The sequence below is a fragment of the Microtus pennsylvanicus genome, chromosome 16 (assembly GCF_037038515.1).
Source record: "Microtus pennsylvanicus isolate mMicPen1 chromosome 16, mMicPen1.hap1, whole genome shotgun sequence".
Classification (NCBI taxonomy): domain Eukaryota; kingdom Metazoa; phylum Chordata; class Mammalia; order Rodentia; family Cricetidae; genus Microtus; species Microtus pennsylvanicus.
The window spans coordinates 45,946,263-45,973,096 of NC_134594.1; the positions used below are offsets into that span (position 1 = coordinate 45,946,263).

The 26,834-nt window shown below is 38.3% G+C and overlaps 1 protein-coding gene across 1 annotated transcript in view; it reads right to left on the reverse strand.

Moving 5' to 3' along the window:
• Positions 1-25,883, reverse strand: part of Rbm46 (RNA binding motif protein 46) — a 29,244-nt gene extending 3,361 nt beyond the window's left edge. The window contains exons 1-5 of the mRNA XM_075950637.1: positions 25,808-25,883; positions 18,779-18,940; positions 17,568-18,035; positions 16,255-17,037; positions 1,052-1,111 (exon numbers count right to left, since the gene is read on the reverse strand). Of these exons, the coding sequence (XP_075806752.1) occupies positions 1,056-1,111; positions 16,255-17,037; positions 17,568-18,035; positions 18,779-18,929 (1,458 nt within the window). The 5' untranslated portion in view covers positions 18,930-18,940; positions 25,808-25,883 and the 3' untranslated portion in view covers positions 1,052-1,055. The remainder of the gene's footprint in view (positions 1-1,051; positions 1,112-16,254; positions 17,038-17,567; positions 18,036-18,778; positions 18,941-25,807) is intronic.
• Positions 25,884-26,834: the final 951 nt, after the last annotated feature.

The window sequence follows — 26,834 nt, forward strand, 5'->3', positions numbered from 1 at the left end:
GCTCCTTAGCAGACCATTCAGAGACAAACAACTTCTAATTCTAATTTCTAAACTGTCTGGACACAGCCTTCAGAGAAAGAACCATGACGGGAACTGTAAGTCTAGGGTTCAGAACAGGTCCCACACTGTAGCTCACTAGATATATCCGGGCCAGACTCAAGAGAAAGGCTTAGATTTAAAGACACAACTCTTCACGGGTTTCAGTTTTGCCAGTCCTCACAATCACTCTTTCTAAATCAAGCTTTAAACTCATGAGGTTAAAAGAAGGTGGCTCTAAAATAGCACTGTGTGCTTGAAATTTATGTAGGAGTTAAGACCTGCAGCTAGTTTTGCTAAAATCTGTAAGGATAAATTTAAGGTTTAAGATTTAAGTGTCAAGAATAATAAACATATTTCTCATAGACTAAGGCTAGCACTTAGTACACGCCAAAAAAGACCAAACAAGATCAGGAACAACTGAAGCTCTCTCACTGCTCCCTTTGATAATGCTGAATTAAGGCACACACTGATGAAGTAACCTCCTCAGGACACAGAATTATTACACGGGCTGATCCATTCACATGTATAAAAGGGTTCCTGGCAAATCATAAACTGCTTCAAACTGCCCCACAAACAGTCTCTTTATTGTGCTCTGGTGAGGAAACATCAAACTCAACTTTTATAAAAATAATTTAGAGACAGAATATTATTGTAATAATGTAGAAAATGTCTCATTCTCAGCTTAGTTTGAGAAACACTACATAACTGAAATGCAGCATTTACTCTTAACTATACCTGATTTAAACTACTATTTACAATCCTGGTGGTTCGATTTAGATATCAAAACATTGTCAGGTTCAAAGATTGGAAAATATATAAAATATGGAAACTCATTTAACTTTTAATTTTTCCTTAATGAGTCTTTAGCTAGTAAAACTATTATAAACAAAATACCACACAGGGTTTTATCAGACAATTCTAGGCATTTCCTAATGTTCGAGAGAGGATTAGCTGAAAACTGTTTTTCTGGGAATAAAATATACCACAATATTCCTAAGAGATGTTTTCTTACCTGCTTATTTTCTCCAAATTCTTCTACACAGGTCCAGGCTGAAGAGACTGTGTTCCCTGTCTGTAAGCAGTGAAGACAGAAAAGAATTGAGTCCTTGGGTTAATGTTATCCCTATCTTGGAAGTGCATGGAATCCTTGATAACTTTAGTTGAAAACTTTTTGGTTAGTAAGTAAGAAAAAAAATGGAGAAAAAGAGACAAATGCCAACCAACAGGTATCATTTCTTGACTCTGAAAAGATGAACAAGAACTATATCTGATATCTGCATAAAAATCCTGAGTTAGTGCATCATCTGAAAAAGCCTGTCTAAGTCAATTAAGGCCTTACTCATCAGTGGATTCAGGAAATACTCTCCTATTAAGAGAAAAGATTTTAAAAAGTTAAGTGAGATTACATAACTTCAGAAAAGCAAAGAAATGTAAGTAAATTCAGGAAATGTAAATGTTGTAGGTACAGCTACTTACACATGAGCTATCGTTTCCTTCCTGCCTTTAGAAGAGATAGATGGACAAAATAATACTGAACTCCAGAAACTTGCCTGGCAGTCACCTTTCCAAACATAGTTCCATGGCAACACCTTCATCTGTTAGCTGCCATCATTTCATATGCCTTGAACCCTTCCATCAAGAAGATAGATCCAACTCCATGCTAAGAAACTACATACAAGTAAAACATGTCTGATGATCTCCAAAGGCACTGCAGAGTTTTAAATAATGTTTTAAAGATAATTCAGTATAAAAAATGTCTCGATAACTTGTTAACACATAATGAACTAGGTAACAATCGATTCTGTTTTAAACACAAACACCTATCTAAAATCACTGACAACAGCTAAGAGAATAACGAAGCATAGGGTAATGATTGTAAGACACATTGAAAATCCAAAGAGGTATAACTTTCTTTGAGAATTGTCTCTGTCCCTGTAAGGATTGGTCAATCCTCAAGAGGAAGATGACACAAAGGGGAAATTATACATGGAAAAATCACTGAAGTTCAGGGGTAACAAACTGAGAGCTGAGGAGGAGCTACTGTTAAGGCAAGATCGATCCTGGTAAAACTGACTTCAAGTAGACCAGCAGAGTGAACTGAACTCAACCAGACCAGCAGTGTGAACTGATCTCTAGTAGATTAGCAAAATGACCTAAATTAGAGAGCTTCTCAATTCTCATTGGTAGTAAGACAATATAGACTTTTCAATTATTTTGCACCTCTGTGATGAGGAAATAACTTCTCTATGAGTAAAGGTAACATCATGTTAGACCTTAAATTCTCTATAATTTTTCATATGCAATATCTGGTATTCAATTAAAAATCAGTTATACTAGAATATAAACTAGATCATCTAGAGCAAACAGAAATAGCAGTCAAAAAAGCAGATCCCTACACATTTAAATAATAAAGCTTCAAACTGGATATTAAGATAATTATGTCTTGATGGTAACACATAAACACACATGTAAACCAGTGAGAAAACAGAGGACCCTGAAATAATTCATTCTTGACAGAGGTGCTTCCTAGTGTACATCAGAGGAAAGGCAGTGATAGAAGTTGGGAATCTGTTACAGGATAAACTAAGCCTCTATCCTCCATGCTACACAAAAACCAACTTAAAATGGATCAAACATGTAATGTAGCTGAATCTTCTATAGAGGAAACATGTCAAGATATGGGATAGTAAGTGACTCTTTGAATAGCTTGGGACACAATGGCAAGGACTGACAATGAGACTGCAGCAGACCATGTCTCTGCACAGCAAAGGCAGTAGAGAATGAAGAGAGAGCATTCCAGAATGCTAGAAAACCCGTCAGCTACTCAGCTGACAGGGAATTATTATCCAAAATACAGAACCCATCGAATTTGTTATCAAAACAACAAATTATCCAAAGAACAAATAGGCAAATGAATTGACGAGAGAGTTCTCAAAATAAATATAAATGGCCAATAAACTTAAGAAAAAGCGTTCAGTATCTCAGCCATCAATGAAAAGCAAATACTTACAAAGAATAAGGATCTATATCTACTGCTAGTATGGTGTGAATTAGTACAGACAGGTACTAAGCCAGACAGTATGGCGCTTCCTCAAAAAAATCTAAGAATGATGACATGATCCGTCTGTACCAAACTTCTGGGATATACACAAGGTATTCTATCTCTGCACACCCCAGACATATCTGTACATCCATGTTTACTGCAGTAACAGACACATTAACCAACATAATGAAATCAGCCCAGCAACAAATGACCAGATAAAGGAAATGTACCATAGAACAAAGGAGTTCTATTCAATCATAGAAATGAAATTATGAGGCTACTGAGATGGCTCAATGAGTAAAAGTACTTACTGCTGAGCCTAACAACCTGAGTCCAATTCCTGGGATCTACACAGTGGATGGACAGAACTGATTTCTGCCCTTCTTCTGGATGTCATGCACCTGTGTTCCCACACACATACACATGTACACATGCATAAACACATATGAATCGATGCTTTAAAATATTTTTAAATGAAATCATGGCATCTACAAGATAATGGGCTGGACTGAAGATCTTCATGTTATATAATATAAACTCAGAAAGATAAATATTGCATTTCCTCTCATTCAAACTCTATATTTAAAAGCAAACCCCCCACAAAAGTAGTGATATTACTTGGAATGAGAAATGGGACCAGTGGAATGACTGAAGAGTGACAGAGATTATTGGGGGTGGATATAATCAAAAATATAACAGACATGTATGATACCATGATGTTACAATGAAACCTACTTATCTTGTATGATTAGTGCACACCCAGGACCTGAGGAGATAGCTCAATAAACTGTCTGCTGCACAAGAATAAAAGGACTCAGCTCGAGGTCCCCAGCACCCACATCAAAGCCTGGAAGGATATAATCTCAAAACTCAGAAAGTGAAAACAGGATTCTCAGGGTAAGTTAACAGAGAAAAAAGAATAAGTGGAGAGCAAGAGGCCTTGCTTTAGTAAATGAAGTAGAAAACACCCGATGCCAACCTCTGGCTCCACATGCACATACACATACATGTCCACATAGTAAAAATGAGTGTTCATATAGTGTTCCTATAGTGAGAATATTCATACATACATGCATGAAGAGCATAGGCAAATACACTAACAAATATGAATGGTAATAAATAAAAGTTGCTCTGCCTAATATACTCAGGAATTTTAAGGTTAAAATTATTTAGAAGAAACTGGAAGTCCTAAATTGAGCATGGTGACACAGGTCTGTCATTCCAGCTCCGAGGAGTCAGTAAATAAAATTCAAAATCTGAAAAAAAATCCAAATCAATATTTCTTACCAGCATGCTAAGAAGGAAATACTCAGACTGAACATACAAGAGGGCAGAAAATACTGAAAGGAAGTGTAAAGGCCTACCGAGGTGTGTAAGTAGAATGATAGAGGCAGAGGAGAAGTAGATATCTGAAGACAATACTAGACTTTTCTAAGACATGCTATAAAACCTGATAACATAGCAAAAATAATCTTCCAAATACCAAATATATAAAACACAAAACAAATAATTCCATCAGTATATCCACACAAAATCAGAATGTTTTTAGATAGATGCTTCTGTTTTGAATGTTTAAAAACAAAACTGATTGTTAACCTGATCCATGTACACACACACAACACTCATTTATGCTAATGTGACACTAGTTCATTGTGTGGTCCACGTGAGCACACATGTCGCTGGCTTATGCTTGTGTGACACTACAGTCATGGGGAGTGGCAGTCTTCCATAACTGTAAAGAAATGGAATAGGGGCTGGTGCAGTAGGCAAAGCATTAGCTATGTAATTAAGCCTGATGAGTTCAGATTCCCAAAACCCCCTTCAAAAGCTGAATACAGTAACACTGTATTAACCTTCTATAATACCAGTGTACTTAGACGGGGAAAACAGATACAGAAAGAATACATAACCAAGCAGCTCCCAAGATAGCTAGCAGAAAACAAAAATAGCCAAAACCCTCCTCTAAACAATGCAGAAGACATTCTCCAACAAAACCCTTTTCTAAAAAATGCAGAAGACATTCTCCAACTCCTGAAAGCTGTCACAGGCCACCACAGACACGTCCTTCTCACACTCACATAAATACCTTACACACGCACACCAACATTTAAAGAAGCTATTACAAGAGCTGTGCATGAGCTTAGTCTGGTAAACTGATAGCTTAGCGTGCACAAGACCAAGACCATCACCACCACCCTCTGCTACACAGGGAATGTGAGGACAGCATGGGCTAGAAACAACAAATCCAAAATAAAATAAATAAATAAAAATAAAATAAAGAAAAGTTCTTCACAATTTGAAACAAGACACAAATGTAGCAGCAAGTGAACAAAACTGCTACAAAACACCACATGGATCATCTTCAGAATCACATTAAAGAACCGGAACAAAATATATATAAATGTATAGATTTCAACAAAATACAAAATTAGAAGAAAGGCCAAATTATGGAAGAAAAGAGGATAATGTGAGAGGAAAATAAAAGCCTCACCAAGTACACAAAAAACTACACACAATGTCACTAAGATGACACAGTCTGAATACTTAGTTTACATGTAGTAAATAATGAGTAAAAATTAAAAGCAAAACATTGGGAAATATGACACCTATTGATATAAAATATTCTTAATATATTAACTGTGATAAATTATAAAACCACTGATTCTAACAGGTTATCAAAACCAGATAACACAAAGTAGAAGAGAGCCCAATATGAAGAGTGTTAGAATTCCAGTGGCTGTTTTCAGTACACGTGCGGAATGGAAACATTAGAATACAGAAACTATCTTCTCTGTGTGACACACCTGCTAGCTACTCAACTGCAGTTTTGTAATTTAGTTTAAATTTTCAATATCAATAAAAACAAGTAAACAGAGAAAAATACTGGAATTTACATTTAAATCACCATCAACTACTACTTCAGTGGAACACACACCTCCCTCGGTATTAGCCATCCATTTGCCACCACTCATAATTTAAATGTTCCTGTGTCAGTGCCTGCAATTTCCTTATCACAGATTATCTCCTTTCTAATTCTTCCTTCTTTCTACCCAAAATACAATCAAAATTGATTTTCCTCAGACTCTTTCAACCTTAAACGTACGTATCGCTTTCAATTATTTGAAAAGCAAAGGAGTAATAAATGACAAGCATTCACCTATGTAAGGAAGGGCACAGAAACAACCAGTTCTCCACACACAAAATTCCTTTACTTTATAAATCTTTATGGATCAAAAATGTCTAATAGTAAATAGGCAGGCATTGTGGTACTTGATGATAAATCTAGCACTCAGAAGTGGAGGCAAGATTACAAGTTTGAGGCACGGCTAGCCTGGGCTACATAGTGAGTTCAAAGGCCAGCTTGAGCTATACATTAAGATCATGTTTAAAAACCTTAAAATACACTGCCTAATAGTAAAGACCCACAAAAAACAAGGCTCCTTTTATGTTCTTTCAAATTCTCCCCCAACCCATAATCATATCCTGATTTTTAAAAGATAACCACGATCTACTTAACTGTAATTGTTAATCATTATTGCTTTTTAAAGGAGCTTTATTACATATTTATATTGCCTTATAGTACTTTTTAGTTTTATTTGCCTAATTACATTCTCCTTGTTTAATCTTTCAGTTAGTAACTATGCATTTTATGTTTTACATATTTTACTAACAGGACTTTTAAATGCATCCCAGGATAAATAAATATACTTAAGGAATCCAATTATTTATGTATTATATAGTCTCACTATAATCATGCCCATACACACACAGACTACACTTTAGAGTTGACTACACAATTTTTATCACATAACACTTAGAATTTCAAAATCCCAAACTTAGAAAGCTGAAAACAAAACTCATTGTTCAATAAAACATTAAACAAAAGCTTAAGAAAATAGAATAATTTCCCTATTCCAATAACAGAGTATTTTTCATCGGTAAACTATTTTCTGAGTCTTGGAACATTTATGAAAAAGCCTAGCATCTGCTCCAACCAATGTTAGTTAATGTAGCAACTTCCTGTTATAGCAAAACCACAAAAAAAAATTACAAAAAAAGAAAATCCAGAAAAGCTCCTTTAAAGGTTGTGTGTGTGTGTGTGTACACACGTGCCTATGCACATACAGAGGACTAAAGAGGGGACTAGATCTCTTGGAGCTGGTAAGAGGTCCATGGGACTTCAGGCTCATTGTGTGGGCCTTGGGATCCCAGCTCTGGTCCTCATGACTGTATAAACATTCTTTACCTCTGAGCCATGGCTCTTGTCATCCCAATAGACTTCAGAGAAGTGAGAATTTTTCAATGCCGGCACATAATTGAGAGAAGTGACAGGTATCTACCTATATGTACTTGAGTACAAGAAATAAAAACAAGTATACTAAGTAAATCCCAGGCAAAACAAAAAATAGAGTAGGAAAACTTTCCCATATCTCTAATTCCCCTATGAACCAGGAGTCTTTACAGAACACAAAATCTATTTTTTCTTAAGACTCTCCTCTTTGCCTTTAAATTTTAAAGAAAAATGTAATTTTTCATGTTCTGGCATCATCACTAAGCTCATGCATGGAACACCTAAATTTTATAGAAGGGAAACCATCAAGTAATTCTTTTTCTCTTTGGTTGGGATCCCATTAAATAAACAGACATTTCTATGCTAATTTTTAGTATAATACACAATCTCAAATTTGTCTAATAAAGGTTAATAATGGCATATCTGAACCTCATGAATTCTGTGTTTCTAAATTTTAATAAACTATTTACTACCGAACTGGTCCTTCTCCAGTCAAAAATTAAGAAAAGTAGAAGAGAGGGAAGTTATCCACATATATGACACACATTCTGCCAATTTTATGACATTCATTTCTTATGGTTTGGGTCAGTAAACAAATAGACATGAATATGTACTGCTGAAATAAAGTTAAGATGAAAAAATAAATTAACAGGCCCATGATCTTGAAATAATCCACAATCAAAACAGGATTACAAAAAATGTTAATAGAAAAATATATAACACACTTTAAAATATGGTAATGAGCTGTGCAGTGGCGGCACACACCTTTAATCCCAGCACTTGGGAGGCAAAGGCAGGTGGATCTCTAAGTATAAGACCAGCCTGGTCTACAGAGCGAGTCCTAAGACAGGCACCAAAGCAACACAGAGAAACCCTGTCTTGAAAAACAAACAAACAAACAAACAAACAAAAACAAAAAACAAAAAATATATGGTAATGAAAAATCAAAACATAAGACAGAAAAGGTAAAAATAACCACAGGCATACACTGTATTTAAAAGAAAAAGCTAAAGTTCTATATCATGGGTTTACAATTTTTACTAGTTCATGTTTGTCAACTACATAAAGTGTAGCTCCTACACAAAGAACCAGCTATAAATTTGTAAAATGTTATTTGTTCTTATTTTCTTAAGTGCTGACCTGCAAGGTCAGTGTGTTGGGCGCAAGCCTAGTGTCTATACAACTCAGGAGTGCAAGTTGTTCTCCTGGGACTGGAGCTGCAGATGGCTGAGCCTCCATGTGGAAAACAAATCTAGGTCCCCTGCAAGACCAGCATCTCTCCACTGAAAGAGCACTCAAGCTCAAAGTTAAATTATTTTAAAAACTACATTATTTACATTATTATAAAAATTACAAAGTTACATTATTTCATGAGCAATTACAAAATTATCGTGCCACCTATTAGCCATCAGCTAATGTTCTGCGATGACTGTGGACCCACACATTTATTTCTCTGGGCAGAAGGGCATTGTGCAGCAGACAAGAGTACTAAGAACGACGGGTACAACTAAGCTATATACCCAGTCCCAATCCAATACACTTTTTAAAAGATTTTAGTCTTTCAAATTATGTTTACATGTGTGGATCTGTGCATATGAGTGCAGTGCCCTTGGAAGTCAGAGAGGGTGATGATGGATCCCGCCCTGCTCAGAGTTGCTGTGAGCCACCTGACATGGGGGCTAGGGAGAAAACCCTGGGAGTCCTCTGGAAGAGCAGCACTCTTCACTGCTGAGCTTTCCTCCTGCCCCGTCCTATATACTTGTTAGTCTAAATTATAGACAGAAGTATAACACACGTCATTATATTATCAGTGTGGTAGAAATACTATGACTATTAATTCAAATCAATATATAATAGGTTATATTTAGTTACCTAACAATTTGCTTCCTTAAAATATGAATTATTCCCTAAATAAAAATCCAATTGCAGGTATTATAGTTCAAGTATAACTTTCTAGAAGACAAATGGGGCCACGTGTAATTAATACAAGTCTACCCAATAGTAACCACTTTAAAGAGCCAGAACACCCAAGTAGTTACTGATATTCTTATTTCTTAAAACTTCTGATTGAAGTAACTATGATTTGAAACAATTGTGCTTCCTTCTGCAAGCCTACAGGAAAGCCTATTATTCTTAAGGTAGCATGCTACCAGAGTTCAGACAGAGGACACCTCTACACGAAGGATAAAGTCTAGGACTGGTGAGATATTCGATATTAGCTACTAAGTTTATCTGACTTTAAGCAAGTTCCTATAAGCAAAGGTATATAAGATAATTTTAGAACATCGGAGTACAAAATGGATGGACATAGTAATCCCAGGATTTGGGAGGTAGAGGCAGAAGGACCAGATGTTTAAGGCCTGCCTCAACCAAATAGCAAGTTTGAGGCAAGGCTGGGATTCACGAGATCCTCCCCAAAAAGAAGAAAAAAAAGAGTAATAAAATAAATCCTTGTGAGTAAAAGCCTTACTGTGAACACCTGCCTCCAGTCACTAGTCCTCTTACTACATTAGTGTCTCAGCGAACTGTTGCTGCATAGTAAATACTAATTCACCAGAAACAGACGCAGGAAAGGTGGAAGAAAACCATCGTCCATGCTCATACTAGACTTCCAGACTCAAAACCAAAAGACAACACAGGAACTTAAAATAAAAACAAAAACATCCTTTAAAATCCACACGAAATCATGTACTTAGGCAACACCATGTGTCAGAACTATGAATTGCTGCTAACATCCACCATGTGTGGTAATATACTTGAATATTTAATATGAAGGAAAATTTAAAACCATTGCTTAAAATGAGTTAAATGACCAAGCTAGAAAATTACTGATACAAAAATACCTACTAATGAATATATCAAAGAATGAAATTTAGAAATGTATTGGGCACAGATATGGGAGGCACAGAGATTCTTGCCCACACAAGAATGTTAAGCACACAGGACTGTTCCTTCAAAGGGAGGGGGCACAACTTGTCAACTTCCCAGAAGACTGGCAGTGAACATGGTTTTACAGCCTGGTGACACCTGCACTTTCTGTCCCATCTACAGAACCATCTTTATGGAAGATGTCACACGTACTTCACAAAGAGTTCCAATGTAGTCTATCTTCAGTGGGATTGTGGACACAGGTTTGAGTTAATTATCACCAGGTAAATTTTCACAAAACTATGCTGTGCTTAAGTGTGCCTTTAAAAAAATTACCTGTAGTCAGACTCTCAAACATTGAATGAATACAGGCTACAGACATGTTGAACAAAACTACTTTCTTGTCTCCTACAGACTGCTACTCTGATGGCCATGATGGTTTGAGAGACCTAAATACACAAAGATACTAAGAAATTATAGCATAAAGGGTCAAGCTAATTTAATTTATAAGCAAAATTACAGGAGTTATTAAGTTAATATTAATAAATATAACTACGAAACAAATACTGGCCTGATGTATTTTAATACATATCAGTAGTTTTCTAGAACCTGTTATAAAAAATGTTTCTGAACTTCTAAATGTTTTATGGAATTTACAATCTTGGTTTGTATACAACTTACAGGAAATTTTTTAAAAGAAGACAAGAGCTGCAACAAAGGAGTTGGATGACTGACTCCTTCTCTTTTCCATGACTGCTGATCAGTTATGAAAAACATGTAAATCACAGCAGACAGGAGGCAGAGGCAGGCAGATACTTGTGAGCATGGAGCCAGTCTGGTCTACAGTGTGTTCCAGTCAGAGTTACACAGTTGAGATCCTGTCTCAAAAAAAGACATAATAAGTTTTGAATTATATAAAGAAATAATATGCCGATAAAAGGTTAGTTCTTAGAAAAGAAGCTCCTGGCTTTACATTATCAAAACCCAGATATGCATGTTGACAGATATAAATACAAATACGGAAAGTGGCATTTTTGGTCATACACAGACACTTGAACAGGTCCTTTAATAATTTAAGCAAAACTATAAATTTGTGAGATAAAAAGAACCCTCAGAAACCAGATGTGGTGGCACTCCTTTAATCCCAGCACTCAAGATGGAGAGGCAGGAAGATCTTTGAGTTCAATATCAAGTTTTAGGCTAACCAGAGCTATCTCAAAAAATAAAATAAAATAAAATAAAATACAACAATCCCTAGAGTCCACCAAATAAGCCTGACATTGCAGAGGTGAAGGTACTGAAGTCTGAGACCAGATGACATTCACAAGGTTGATGCCGGGTGGCAGGATTCTTGGGCTTTTGTTTCAGCTCTCCACTAAGCAGCTTCATTCACATTAAATTAAGTATTTGTGGCCCATTAATTAAAATAAGTGCTATCAAGATGAGAATAGGATCAATATGAGGTCATCAAAGAATCTTAAAGAAAAAGAAAATTCCAATTGGAATATGTGCATCCATTTCAAAAGAACTAGTCCCTCTTCAAGGGTCAGAGACACATAGTTGAGTTCATGGAATTTGGGTCTTATTTGGTCATGTGAAGGTGAGCTGTGTAAAAAGTGAAAACTGAAAAGTTAAAGCTGAGGCTCCTTCTCACTTAGGTGCATTTTAAATCAAGTTCAGCTCTTTTAAGTATCGGCCTGAGACAGTATGAAAGAGCTCTCCCTTAAATCTAGAAGGAATACATCCTGAAAGTGTTTTCTTCTCTATAAAGAAAAGTTCCATTGTAATATAACCATTATTTTACATTTATTTAGCTTAAATATCTATTAAAATTATTTAATAAAAAAACTAAAGTTTTCTATTTCTAAACAATTTATTGACAAATTTTCTAAATCTAAAATGCTGTTTATGTTTTGCCCATCAATCTGGAAATAACAGCTCATGAGAAAAAAAGCACCAATTATCTTTCAGGTCAAAGACTCACAGTAGTGACACTTTTTTCCCTCGGCATCTAACCAAAATTGTGTGACATAGAGAAATCAAATCTTAATTTACATGTGAAGACAGAAAATAAAGTATTTACAAAATTCCATTAAACAACAGAAAAAATAAGCCCTGTGTAACATAGCAAATGTTAACACAATACATATCAGCTGCAGATTAAATGCTGAGAAAAGCAGTGGCGTTAAAAACATGAACACTGACACATGAAATGTTTCTACAAACTAAAATTATCTAGAAAAAATTACTTGCTCAGAGGAAAAGAAAGTACAGTCAAGAAAGTAATTATGTAAATTGTTTTAAACAAAGATAAATTAAAGTTCAATTAACTAATGCCACACCTCCTCAATTTCTTCCTAAAATCTGCTAGAAATCATTAAAGCAAACCTGACCAGAGTTCCCAGCCGTGAGCCCACCACCATGCTGCTTTTCTAAGGATGTGCCTGTAGAAAGGCATCTCGAGGCTCCTCGCTCTGCTCAGGAACTCTTCTTAAGAGAGCAGAACTTTAACTCCCAAAGCTTGAGAAAGTATCCTAACACACAGGAGACCTGCAAGAGGCCTGTCTTGACTGTGAACTTCACTTGTCATAGCCAAAGCAGCAGCACACAAGCCAGATAAGAGTTTCAAACAGAAAAACTAACCAGTGTTCAATTAACTTATGCCACATCTTCTCGATTCCCTCAATTCTTAAAATCTTGCAGAAATCACCAAAGCAAACCTTCCCAACGCAACCTGAAGTGACACAATGTACTTTCCAGCAGAAAATCTCATCTCTGTTTTTAAGAACATCAAAACACTGCTACAGTCATCAGTGAACATCACACAGGGAAACAGGAAAGGTGCACCATGCTTGGCTATCTCTCTTCTTCATCATATTATTTTCTAGCAATTTTTTTTTGAAAAAGCATAATCATCTAGAAAAGCAATTGCAATACTGACAGGTCCAGGTTCAAAAGAGAGTCACATTTAAAAAGAAGTGATACGCAATAATCTCAAATGTAACCACTGACCCAACGTTAAGTATAAAACTTGTTATCCTAACATACACACCTGCATCTGACCCACTAAACTCAGTGATTTCAAGGACAGTTTGAGTTAACAGGGCAAGATCCTATCTCAGAAACATAGATGCAAAAACAGGTAAACTCACTAAAATTATTTCAAATAAAATAAAATGGAAGTATTTGTAGTTTTTAAAAATAAGCACTGTGTTTCTAAAACTAAGTGAATGAATGCACTGCTGTTTCTCCCACTGGATGACTGAGATGAGGAAGGTTACTCTGACATGAAGATAGAAGACAGGCTCTAATTTTGAGGTAAAAATAAAGAGGGCTATATTAGAGATTAACTCTTAACCCCCCTTTGGCTTTCTTTCTACTAAAGCAATCAGAAAAGATTTGGCTTTAGAAGGGACAAAAATCTATAATCACTACGAGGTTCTCTGACTCAGGAGTGACTTGAAGCAAACAGATGGCTTCTAAAACTCATTCAGCTATTGACTATCCCTAAAGGACAGCATCTTTTCTTTAAAACAAATATGGTCACTGAAACACAGAACTTCTTTTAGTTCCCATTCAAGTTTTCAAATTTGAAATATGGGGATAGCAAATCCAAGACATCACAAGACTGTCAGAGCTTACTACATCAAACTGGGTTTAGCTTGGTGGTAAGTATCTGGCTTAGCAATGTCATTTAAAGAAAATAACCAAGATAAAACTGTATAATGATGACTGAAAAAGAAAAGAAACTAGCAGAGTTAAAAAAGGATTATCATAGCAAACTGTAAGAGAAATTACTATGTCCAAAGAAATTATCTTTAAGTAACTGACACTATCTGCAAAATTACATTTCTGAAATGCTTTTTAAAATATAACCAAAAGATGTATTAATGTAGTAAAAAAAAAAAAGAAGTATTTGAAGCACTCTTAAGACTCAATAACCATCCCTCAAAACCTCAGGGAAAAAAACAGTGGTGAGCAGACTGAGAAGAGAATGAGAACACTCGTCACCTCACCAACCCTCTCTAGGACACATCACTGCCACCAACTAACCCGTCTCCACTGTGTCATAAAATACTTCACTTCTACCTATGGGTAAAAAGTACTGGGAAGGAAGGCGTCAGCCTTTTAATATCTGCCCCTGAGGACCCAACATTACTGAGGAAAGATCAAGACAGGGCACTACTACCTAACAGCCACATGGCACACAGCACCTCCTGTCTACGTACACTGCCTGACCCTGCTTGAAGCTCTTTCATAAAGGCCTCACCTCTGCTTTCTGACCAAGGTTTTCTAGATTCCGTCTAGACTTTCCACTTCTGTTGTCTCCTGTTCTTTGCTTACCTGCACAGTGTTTTCAACAGCCCCATTTACACTTTAGTCAAGCACAGTAAGCACAGTTGTACAGCACTCCCTACACAGAGCCTCAGACCTGGTTACTGGGCCCAAATATGCTCCAGTGTTTACTGTAATGTTTTTGTAAAGTCTGAGGATTTAATACAGGGCCATGCACCTACCAAGGCATCTCAGTCCAATTTCTTTTAACAGTTATATACTAATCATAATCTAATAATTCTTCTCTCTAGTGATGAACACAAACAAGAAAATTACATAGAAATGAAGTTTTCTATATTTTTAAATTAACAGTTCCGATACAAGACTAATAAACTCCAAAATGAGTGATTTAAGCCATGTGCACACACACTTTAGCAGGTGGCTAATCTGTGGCATGTGGAATGTATACAACCTGGTGTTGCTATGCATAGAGCCAAACACAAAACTGTAAACTTACTCTAAACATTGACATTTGTTTTGAAATTTTTTAACCTCAATTGTGCAGCTCTCCAGCGTGAACTCTGTATGGACAATACTGTGTCACAATGTGACAGGCTGGACACATGTAAATTTGACATAGGCTAGACTCTTAGGCAGCCCTAGATGTTGTAAGAAGGCAGACTGAGCCCCTAAACAGCATCCCTTCAAGTCTTCCTGCCTCCCGCTTTCTGCTTGAGTTCCTGCACCTAATTCCTTCACAGACTGTGATGTGGAAGTGTAAAAGCCACACATCCCCTTTCCTCCCCGATGTCACTTTGGCCTTAGTATTTTATCTGAGCAACAGAAGCCATAACTAAGACACACAGCTAATTTTATCTTTGAACAAAACAAATTAGGACTAGCCTAACTTTTCCTAGATCAGTAATAGTGAACTATAGCCCACGGGCTGAACTGAAAAGCCCCCAGAGGGAGTGAAAAGGCTAATGAAGAGCTCCTGACTGCATGCAGAACCTTATGTGTCAACAGAGGGGAACCCTTTTCTCCACAGAAGTATGTTGTAAGCAGAATACAGATAAGGACAGCCCCAGAGGGTTATAATGTCTTTTTCTTTAGACTACCAAGCAAGCATGTTTTATATATTCTAATTCTTAATCATCTCTCCAACTTTTAAGAAAATGGGGTTCTTTAAAAACATGAAATTTGAAGAGACTTGTCATCAACATCTCTTAATGATGCTTTTTACCTTTCATGAGTAGTAATGACAAATTTCCAGATTGGTGAGCGTAAAGCCATGACCCACATGAAGTCTGTCATTTTTATGAATCTCTAACCTTTTCCACCAAAAATTCATTGTGTAGACTTCACTAAAGATGTAAGGACAGAATTAAAAATTGGTTCACATAACAAATTCTGTAGCATACATCAAAATTTTTATCAAATGATAATTAGTTATTATGAAACAATTAAGTAATGAAAAGGGGCCTGAACTCCATAACCAAAGCTCAACTTCCCTCTCAGTAAGTAGTGCTTGAAAAGCAAAATGTAGGAAAATTATATAGGAGCCAAGTCTCATGAAAATTAACTATGAGTTTTGAACTTGTGGTCCTTCTGCTCTGATCTCAGAGAACTGAGAAAAAGGTACAAACTCACTACTGACATTCAGAGTTCAAATCATGACTGTAGAATCAATCTAGCACAGTATCCTCTATTGTCAACACATCAAGTCTTCTAAACTTACCCAAATGAAGCAGCGTGAACTGGGCTGCCAGTTCCTTTGCATCTTCCAGCGTGGTGCAGAGTTTATCCGGCATGAAGTAACTCTGGGATCCATTTGCAATTGCAGGAATAACTATCTTATATACCAAAAGTACTTTTCCATCTTGGCTGGTTGTTGAATATAAATAGTATTCTGGTGGTGCCCAATTATTCTTGTTGCAGTAATAATCCAAGTGCATCACTGCAGAATTAAAATGATTGGATTTTAAAGAATACATACTAATTGGGGTAAGCTTTGTTCCAGGAAAAAAGGGGTAAGTACATCTTTCAATTTCAGGGGGGCTGGGACTATGCTGGCCGTTGAGGCGAGTGGGAAGAGCTGGTGGCTTGCCTAGAGTTTTAGAGTGGCTCTCTTCTTTGTTAGCATACACAAGCAGGTTTTCTGAATTTGGGCTGATCTGGCCATTAAGATGCTGTCGCCAAGTATTCTCTTTATTCACTGGCTTTGCCAGTGTTACCTCGATGCTGGCTCCATCAATGCACTTTCCATTCATAACAGACATAGCGGCCACTGCGTCTTCTCGGTTGAAGAAGTGAACAAAGGCATAATCTCTAAGTTTCTTTACTCGTTCCACTGCACCAGGTTTGAATTTATTGAATTCCGCTTTAATCGTTTCCTCTGTAGTCGAAATCATTAGATTTCTTACATAGAGAACTTTAACTCTCTGCATGGTTTCCTCATCAACTTCTTTCTCTGGATCAGCCCAATCTACCTGAATGGTGTGGCCCCAAAGTTGAAATGTTCCTGAAAAAAAATTCATGAATTGATTTCATGTTAACTAAAGCAAAGAATACAAGTTTAAAGAACTACATAAAATAATTTCTCAAAGAAACTCAAGCATATATCAACATATCTGACTAACCACGTACTCCCACTCACACCAAAGTTGTTACGAAAGCAAACCTAATCAGAACTTATGACAAAATTTAGGAGTTGGTAACACAAGCAAAACTTTAAAAAAATAATTACTGTTAGAATTAAATAATGCTCTCTCTCAATTCTTATTGAACATAATTAACAAATTTAAATTATATACATATTAAAGTATCAGTTAAAGTATATACATATTAAGTAATTAGCAAATGTAACTCATTTTGTAGGAACCATTTCTCATACCTTATAGTCATTTAATTTACTTCCTCATTAAAACAATTCTTCATTCCTCTTCAAGTGGCACTATATATCTCACTAATAATGCTCTATCACTTACTGTTGTTTTTCCATATTCACAAGGGGATGAATATGTAAAGTAACCCAGGCAAAGGCTATCTTACCTGGAATCAGCTTTCTCCTGGCCATTGCAGCAGCCCTGTGGGACTCATACTCAACAAACGCAAAGCCACGGTTCTTGGTCTTGTCAGTTGCACTTGGATAAACTATCACATCCACAACACCTTCTGTAACTTTCTTCATCTCATCCAAGATTTCTTCCTTTTTCTTTTCTTTGGGAATTGCTCCAATAAATAGCCTGCAATTATCCAAGCTAACACACACACCGATAAACTTCCCTGGTCGAATCTCATAATTGTTAAGAATGCGGATGGCTAGCTGGGCTTCTTCTTTAGTGGTGTACATCACAAACGCATAGCCTCTGTTTTCACCACTGAACTCCATCATCAGTCGAAATTCATAAATCTTCCCAGCCCTTTCAAACACAGGAACCAACTCATCTTCATACATGTCCCGAGGTATCTTCCCAACAAAAACCTCACAGCCTCTGGGGGGAGGCGGACCTTCCCAACCTGAGAAAACAAAATAAACAACTGGAAATTAAATTCTAAAAAGCTATATTCATAGCTGAGTCATTTACTCAGTCAACAAATTGGCTATATCAGCCACCTATATGGCAAGCGGTATTCTAAGTGTTGAGGATACAAAAATTAAATTCCTTTCCTTGTAAAACTCATTCTAACAAAACTCCAGGAGACAGTGTGTGAATGATAAAATGCTGTGAGGAAAACAGCCATATAAGAAAAGAGGAGGATCTGAGCACAGAGTTTATGCAGTGACCTGAATGAAGCTAAGAGAGTGGAGCAGAAGGAATATGGATATGGATGCCTTCCCGCCTGTTGTAGATGGAGAACAGTAACAGGTGATGCAGCAACCAAGGAAGCAGAAATCAAGCGTTTTATCTGCTCATTTGGAGATTCTGAGCAAAGAAATGCATGGTTCAATGGTAAGATCCGTGCCTTTTGAATCTCGTTACATAATAAATACTAGGCCTCTATACTCACTGCTCTTTCAAGTTTCTCCCCAAATGACTTGTCTTTAATGCCTTGAGTATACTTTTCTCTGATGCCCTGAATCCTGATTTCTCAATCCAAACCATGTTATTTCTCAATCACTTTTAAACAAGAACAAGGTTTTAAATAAATGCATGATTTCTTTCAAAATCACAGCCGAGACTGGTAGGGATGTTTGTGAGACTACATGCCTCATCTAAATAACTGTGTTAAAGACTTAAACACATATCAGCAAACCTCACCTGGAGGTGGACCACCAAACTTCCTCTGACCGTTTTCTTGCACCATGTTGTAGCCAGTCTTCTCCATCAGAGCCAGCAAGGCCGCTTCATTCTGAGTACCAGTGCGCACTTTGCTGCAGCCGTTTGTTCCATCAGCGTTCTCTTCATTCATGGCTACAATTCCTAAGACAAATCAAATAACTGTAAGTCCACAACACAGCTCCAGGATGCTGGGAGCATTTCTTTGGATTGCATGAAGCCAAGGACAACGTGGCTGACAGGCGAGGTGACCAACCTTCACTACTCCCCTTTAGGGTCTGCCCCAAAGCTAGAGACATGCTCAGTGGTTAAGAGCACTTGCTGCTCTTCCAGTAAATCCGTGATGGATTCTCAGCACCACACATGTAACTACAGTTCCAGGGATTCAATGCTCTATTCTGATCTTTGTGAGTATGCATGTGATACACATACGTACATACAGGCAAAATACACATAAAGCAAATTTGATAAAAACATTTGAAATAAAAAGAACATCATTCCTTTGTACTAAAAACAGAAAACCTTCAAAGAATACTCTAGAGAATACTATAATACCAATTGCAAATGTTGGATTTTTTTTTAGATAAGCAAATATACATTGATAGTGTTTTACATGGGCATATAAAAATTGTGGGCCATTTACAAGTAACTTTAAAAATTGCAATCATTGGTGAAAACATACTTTTCTTTCTCAATTCTCTGTGTATTCTTTCAGAAGAGGCCTCCAGGCAGGGTTTCTTTGCTTGGTTTTGTTTTGAGAAAGGCTCTTGCTTACCTCTGCAACCCAGGAAGGCCTTCAACTCACAGCAATCCTCCAAATGCTAGGATTACAGTATGCCTCACCATACTGTTCCTTACAACCCACTCCAACCAATTTAGACAGTCACCATGGACTTCTCAAGTGGCTGAGTCTCCCTTCCCAACTTCATCTTATGTGGCCCAAACAAAGCCAATGGGTACTTCTTTTTGGCTTCTCAAATGTGCCACACTCTTCTCCATCAGCCCTTAGGTCCTCTGATCCCATGCGCTTTCCCTACTTCCTTTGATGCTCTTACTATTTATTATCTCAACTCCCCAATCTAAATTAGGTATTCCTTGATATCTACTTTTATCACAGAGCCCAGCTCTGAGTGTTGTGATGGCCAATCCCCTGCTCTTCTACCTGTACCCTGGTCTTCCCTCAGCCCCACCAGACTTTAAATTGTAGACTTATTTCCCTAGCACCACACAGAACCCTGACACATGATGCACAGGCAGTGAAGAAAGCAAGATGACTTCATGACTTCACTGAGATATGGCCTTGGAGGACACTCCTGTCCATCTGAAAGTCCTGAGACAGATTAGGTATCTGTCTATGCAAATATTCCCTCACACTTACCTACTGATGTCCCATGCATCAAACTGCCTACTTCCCCACTTTCCTTAAGACCTTACTTTTCATATTTAAAAAATGAGCTAGGGAGACAGCTCAATCAGAAAGGTGTTTGAACCTGACTTCCATGTCTAGAACTCATGTTTGAAAATGTGGTAGGTGTCTAGGGGTGGCTAACCAAACAACATCAATTACCAGTCAGTAAAGAAACTTGGACTCAAAATACATAAGTAAATGATGGCCAGTGCCTGAGGAACCAACTTACAGAGAAATTAGCATGCATCTTTTCAATATAATCATAAAATCATAATCGTAATTTATAATCATAAAACATCTTTAAAATACCCTAGATCTGGTCGACAGAACTTTCATCCAATCTGGAGGCCAAGAGAGGCCGATCTTTTTGAGTATGAGCACAGTTTGGTCTATCTGGGGAGTTCCAAGCCAGTCAGGGATACATAGTGAGACCCTGCCTCCAAAATTAAATAACAAACAAACAAAAGCAAACACTTCAAAAAACTAAAACCAAACCAAACAAAAAACTCTCTAGTCTGAGCAGTGGTTAAAAACTAACAATGTTCTCTCGTGACATGGAATATCTCCCCATGAACATCATTTGAGTCTGAATATTTGTTTTGTTAAACATTTATATGAAAATTCTGCAGGCGAGGAATCTTGCTACTCAGCCCAGGTTGTCTGTCCTTGAATTGACCCAGCCCATCAAGTGCTGGGGTTATTTACATAATAAAGCTACAATTTACAAGAAAGGGACCCAAGAATCCACTGAAGCAAGGAAGGACAGGGAGTCTGAAGGGTCTGACCTAGGTCCTCTGCACCTGTTAAGGTTGTGTAGCTTGGTATTCCTGTAGGACTCCTAACAATGGGAATGGAGGCTGTCTCTGACTGTTACCCGCTTTTGAGACCCTTTTCCTCCTGCTGGATTGCCTTGTCCAGCCTTAATATGAGGGAATGCACCTAATCTTACTATAACTTGATAAGCCTTATTTGGTTGACAGCCCTGGGAGGGGAGGCCTGCCCTTTTCTGAAGGGAAAGGAGGAGGAGAGGATCTTAGGGAGAGAGGATGGGTGGACTGAGAAAAGAGAAAAGAAACTGAAGTTGAGATGTAATATGAGAATTAAAAAAAAGTTCCACTACAGTATAGGTAAAAGTCTTCTCCTCTGCTTGTTTCAGAATAATAGACACCATCTTGTTTCTCTTTATTATTAGTAGGGTCTCCTAACTTAAGAAACAGGAAATATAGATAAATTGCTATCAAGAAAAAGATTTTGAACCTGTATTAGCACTAAATGTGTGTCTTTAAGTATAATTTAAATAAATTTTATGTGACTTCAAATCCAATTAATATTTTTAACCCATTCTGGTAAAAGAACTGATAAATTCTAAAGATTAAAGATATGAATGAGACAGATTAACTGACCATCTTTTGAACTTTTCTTTAATAATTCGATGTTTTCCCTTCATTTCTTTAAAACAATTTTAACCAATGCAGGTTTAGTATTCTTTATCTAAAGTGTTTAGATGCTAATTCAGACTCAAATAATTCTGGGCTTGGGGGCAGCAGAGGTATTATGAGTATCTTGCAGATAGGAGCAAACTTAAAGATGAATGCTACCCTACATCCACAGAAACTGAAGATTTTTTTTTAAATACAGTATTTCTGATGCACTTGTGTGGGCTTTGATGTTGAGGTTCTACAATGGTACACAAAAATTTAGAGTTTGGAATATTTAAAATTCAGGTTAGATATACTTAAAGATATCCACTTAAGATGGTCTTTACTCTGGAGTCTGCCTCTATAGCATTATTAAATATACTGTAGAAAGAAAATGCCAGAAGCCCTTGGACCACCACCAATATATGTAGGAAAGCAAAAAGATAATACTTGTTTGTAAGATAGCAAAACTAGCAACTGAAAAAGACCTGGAACTCAAACTCCTATCAACACTCAGCTTCTAAAATCAGTTGTCTTCAACAATTTAGTCCAGAACAGCATTGATTCTAACATCAAACACAAAAGATTATACTTAGACATGCATAGACTAGGAAAGTGATACTTGTTTTAATAAAGACTGCTACCATACAAAGGTGACTTACTGACTAAAAAAGCAACTAAAAAAGAAGTTTCTCTTCTTTTACCTGACGTGTCAAAGTCAATGTAAAAACGGGACTTTTGTTTTTACTGTAACTCACAGCTAGCTCCAATGGCTACTAAGTTCCACAAGCCAGTCTATGCCTACTGCTACCTGCACACATCTATTTTAGGTTAGTATTGTCACTAAAGTGTATGCTAAAGAGACTGTTTACACACTTATGTTGAAATAATAATCAGTTCAACATCTAAAACACTCCTTTTACTACAGAATAGCTACAAAGATATGCAAGACTGTGCATTTCAAGAAATCTTAAAATATGAAACTTGAAATACAGGACTAAGAAACAGAGGAACATCACCGATCCTATCTTCTCTTTAGTAAGTATAGCATATTCTTATCCTAAAACCTCCTTAACATCACCAATCCCATCTTCTCTTTAGTAAGTATAGCGTACTCTTATCCTAAAACCTCCTTAACATCACCAATCCCATCTTCTCTTTAGTAAGTATAGCGTACTCTTATCCTAAAACCTCCTTAACATCACCAATCCCATCTTCTCTTTAGTAAGTATAGCGTACTCTTATCCTAAAGCCTCCTTAACATCACCAATCCCATCTTCTCTTTAGTAAGTATAGCGTACTCTTATCCTAAAGCCTCCTTAACATCACCAATCCCATCTTCTCTTTAGTAAGTATAGCGTACTCTTATCCTAAAGCCTCCTTAACATCACCAATCCCATCTTCTCTTTAGTAAGTATAGCGTACTCTTATCCTAAAGCCTCCTTAACATCACCAATCCCATCTTCTCTTTAGTAAGTATAGCGTACTCTTATCCTAAAGCCTCCTTAACATCACCAATCCCATCTTCTCTTTAGTAAGTATAGCGTACTCTTATCCTAAAGCCTCCTTAACATCACCAATCCCATCTTCTCTTTAGTAAGTATAGCGTACTCTTATCCTAAAGCCTCCTTAACATCACCAATCCCATCTTCTCTTTAGTAAGTAAAGCGTACTCTTATCCTAAAGCCTCCTTAAAATGGTGCAGACATGTGTAATGCACTAGGAGAGACCAAAGCCCTGACTTCCACATCATACCCACTAGATGATGCATAATTCCTTCAGAACCAGAACTAGCTGGGAAATAGTAAGTAAATCTAAAACAAGCTGTATTTTAAAGTTCATCCTAAAATGTTCCACAATCAGTCAGAGTTACTCAAACGGCCAGAGAAGCACAGGAGTGTAAGCTAGCACACGTAATGAGGGTTACAGAGAAGCACAGGAGTGTAAGCTAGCACACGTAGTGAGGGTTACAGAGAAGCACAGGAGTGTAAGCTAGCACACGTAATGAGGGTTACAGGTTCAATGTCTTCAGTTACTTTAAGATGTGTATTCACATTCCAAAATGTCCCACAAACGTTTAGTTCACTAACCTAGGGAATGGAATAAAAGATGAAGGGGTTCTGGGCAATAGAATGAGCAAGAATGATGTCAATCATTTATGGGAAAGGGAAAAAGAGAAAATCAACAGAAACAGTAAACTGGAAGTTTTATAACATTTTTTAAACATATTTTACTTCAACTTTCAAAGATAAATCTTTTTTTTCTAAACTTTGAAATTTACAAAGATTTCTTTCTAAATTAATTTCAAAAGAAAAAGAATCACTATCCCAAACCCACTAAGATATGTCAGGATAGCATAACTAAGTAATCACAGGACAAATATTCAACTAACAATCTCAACAAATCTTTAAAATACTGAAAAACATATCTCATTAGCTTATAGCACCCTAACAAATCATAAAGTTTAAATTTCATGGGTCTGAAGAGAGAGCTCCGCCATCATTTCTTAGATTATAAAACTGAACAATATACAAAGTTTAATTCTTAAAAAAATGTTCAGTTTAATAATCCGAGACCTAAAACCCCTTTTCTACAAGGTGCACTACATCTTTGCAGCATTGCCCAAACACTGTGAATGTTAGTTAAGTTCCAGACTGGTCAATACAGGTCAGCGGAGATTCTGAGCAGCGCTTAGTTTAGACATGACACTACAGTCAACATGCTCGAGAAATAAAAACTGTGGTCCTATACATATAAAACAATTCCCAAACACAAGTCCACAGGTGGATCAGTTCAATTCCATGTTAAATTATTTCTATTAAATAATAAGAGTATGTTTAATTGCAAAAGTTAAATATTATAAGTTTTAGTACTAGGTATTTCATTTATGTTGAACAAATCTAAAATCATAAAAAGTATTTAAAACAGTCCTTCGGAGGCCACAGTGTGCAGGGGTGAAGGCACTTGCCCTCCAGCCTGAGAACTCCATCAGGAGAGAAGCAACTCCTGAAAGCTGCCCGTCCCTGTACTCTCTCACACATGTAAAATGTTTCAAATTATTATAAATAATTTTTAAATACTGAAAACAAAAAATTAAAAGGGTTATCTGCAAATGTTTGTCTAAACTAAATATGCGAACTACCAGTCTTCTATAACATTATATGAAATCTTATCAGTTTGAACACAGAAATCACATTTTCCATTTTTCCTTCCTTGTCAACCATCAGATATTAAAATAATACTTATCACTAAAATTTTAAATTTATACAAACTACTTATTTGTAATCCTTTTTTAAAATTATAGTATGGTGGCCATCAACAAAACAACACAATTGAACACTTAGGATTTAATTTCAGCCACATAACATACTTTACTTGCATATATTCTTGGTATTAATAATCCTTATCTTATAAATACCTCTGCATTTGGCATGGTTTAGTAATTTCGGCATTAATGTTAAAGTTCAAGACTCTAATATGAAAATTAGCATTTAAACATAGCCACACGAGGGAAATAGGGCACTGTTGGCATTTGGTAAATACACCAGTAACAAAAATCTTTATGTCCTTAGTGGTAAATAATCGCGGTTATTAAAACACTATTTCTAACCACGTGACACAAATCTACCTATGACAGCACGAAGTAAACTTAATCCTGAATGACCACAAATGGAAGTTTCTTGAACTTCTCATTGCGATGACCCTTGAAATGAAAACGTCCAGTTATTCAGATTACCGAGTTTCCACGCGCAGTATTCATACACGACGGCGCGTTACCGCCTCGTGGGCGCTCCCTGCGGTGCTTCCCGGTTTTAACTCTGTCCTGGGTGGCTCAAGGGGGCGGATGAGCTGAGCCGGGTCCCCTCGGATCACTTCCCCGGGAGGCAGACCCCCTTCCCCCGTGCAGCCTCCGCCCCGCGCCCCGCTGCTACTCCCGCACCCCTGCGTGCGTTAGCGGCCACGTAGGGCAGTTGGCTCCCGATGGCCACTCCCGCAGATGCGCTCCGCGTCTGGGCCCTCGAGGAACCCGGGCGGCCTCAGGGCGAGGGCCGAGGCAGGGAGGCCCAGGCCCCGCCGACGTCGCCCGACGGTGCCGCCCCACTCCAGCCGCCAGGCCACCCCTCGCCTGCGGCCGTTGGCCGCGGTCCGCCCGACACCCCGGGGCTCCCATCCCAGCCTCCTCACCCTGTAGGGTCTTCCGAGGCCGGACCTAAACACCAATCCCGGGACCAACGAGCTCAAACGGCCACCAGCTCCGGATCTGCGCCGGGGGGCGGAAGCCGCGGAGGGGAGGAGTCGCCGTGGGCCGGGGCGGAGAAGGGCGTGGCCGGCGGGGCTCGTGCCGTCCTCGCGCCTCGGGGCCTCGGGCTCCGCGCCTCAGCCGAGCGTGCCTCACGCGGAGGCGCCCCCTCGCCACGACCAATCAACGGCCGCCGCTGCCGGTGGGTGGGCGGGACCGATGCACGAGTCTCTCGGAAGCGCTAGCGATAGGAAGGGCGGACCTGGAGTGGCAGTCTGGCTGGCCAATCGGGACGAGAGAAGCGGATCCCGGCGAGTGGGGCTTGGCGCGGGGAAGGCTTGAAGGCGTTAGGACACAGACGAGTTACGGTCTGAGCTGGTGTGCGTCCCCGCCCGGGAGATACCTAGGTGGGTTGGGGACGTTCTTTGTCTGGTCGGGTGCAGTTTGCCGACGCAGAACCGTCCTGGGGACCCTTCTAAAGGACGACGGGAGGGGTGGTTTTCAAAGCCCCCGAGCTTCTCCGGGTCCCCTTGAAATGGATGCCATGAGACCTGGATGATAATCGCGCTGACAGTGCCTGCCGTGGATGCCTCTCCACGCCGGCAGCCGTCTAGGGCATGCTCATCCCTTCCCACACAACGTCTGCCACAGTGTGGCGTGTTTGACGGACGGGAAACCCGCGCAGAGAGCGCTAGGCGTTTGCACGGGCTGCGTGGGCTCCGGTTGTGCCGCAGAGTGCATATGGAAGCCCTGTGGTGTGCCCTGTCCCGAAAGGTGCCCGCCAGGGGAGCGCGATGCCCAGGCTCTGACCCTCATACCGCCTCAGAAGCTTAAGCTCCAATAGACTTGCTTGGCTCTGCTGTTTTTAAGATGTTTTTTAACCTCAAAAACAGCTTAGATATGCCAGGGGCGTAAAATATGTTATATACTATTTGCTAGACTTTTTTATATCGCGGATGTCTTGTCCTTTAC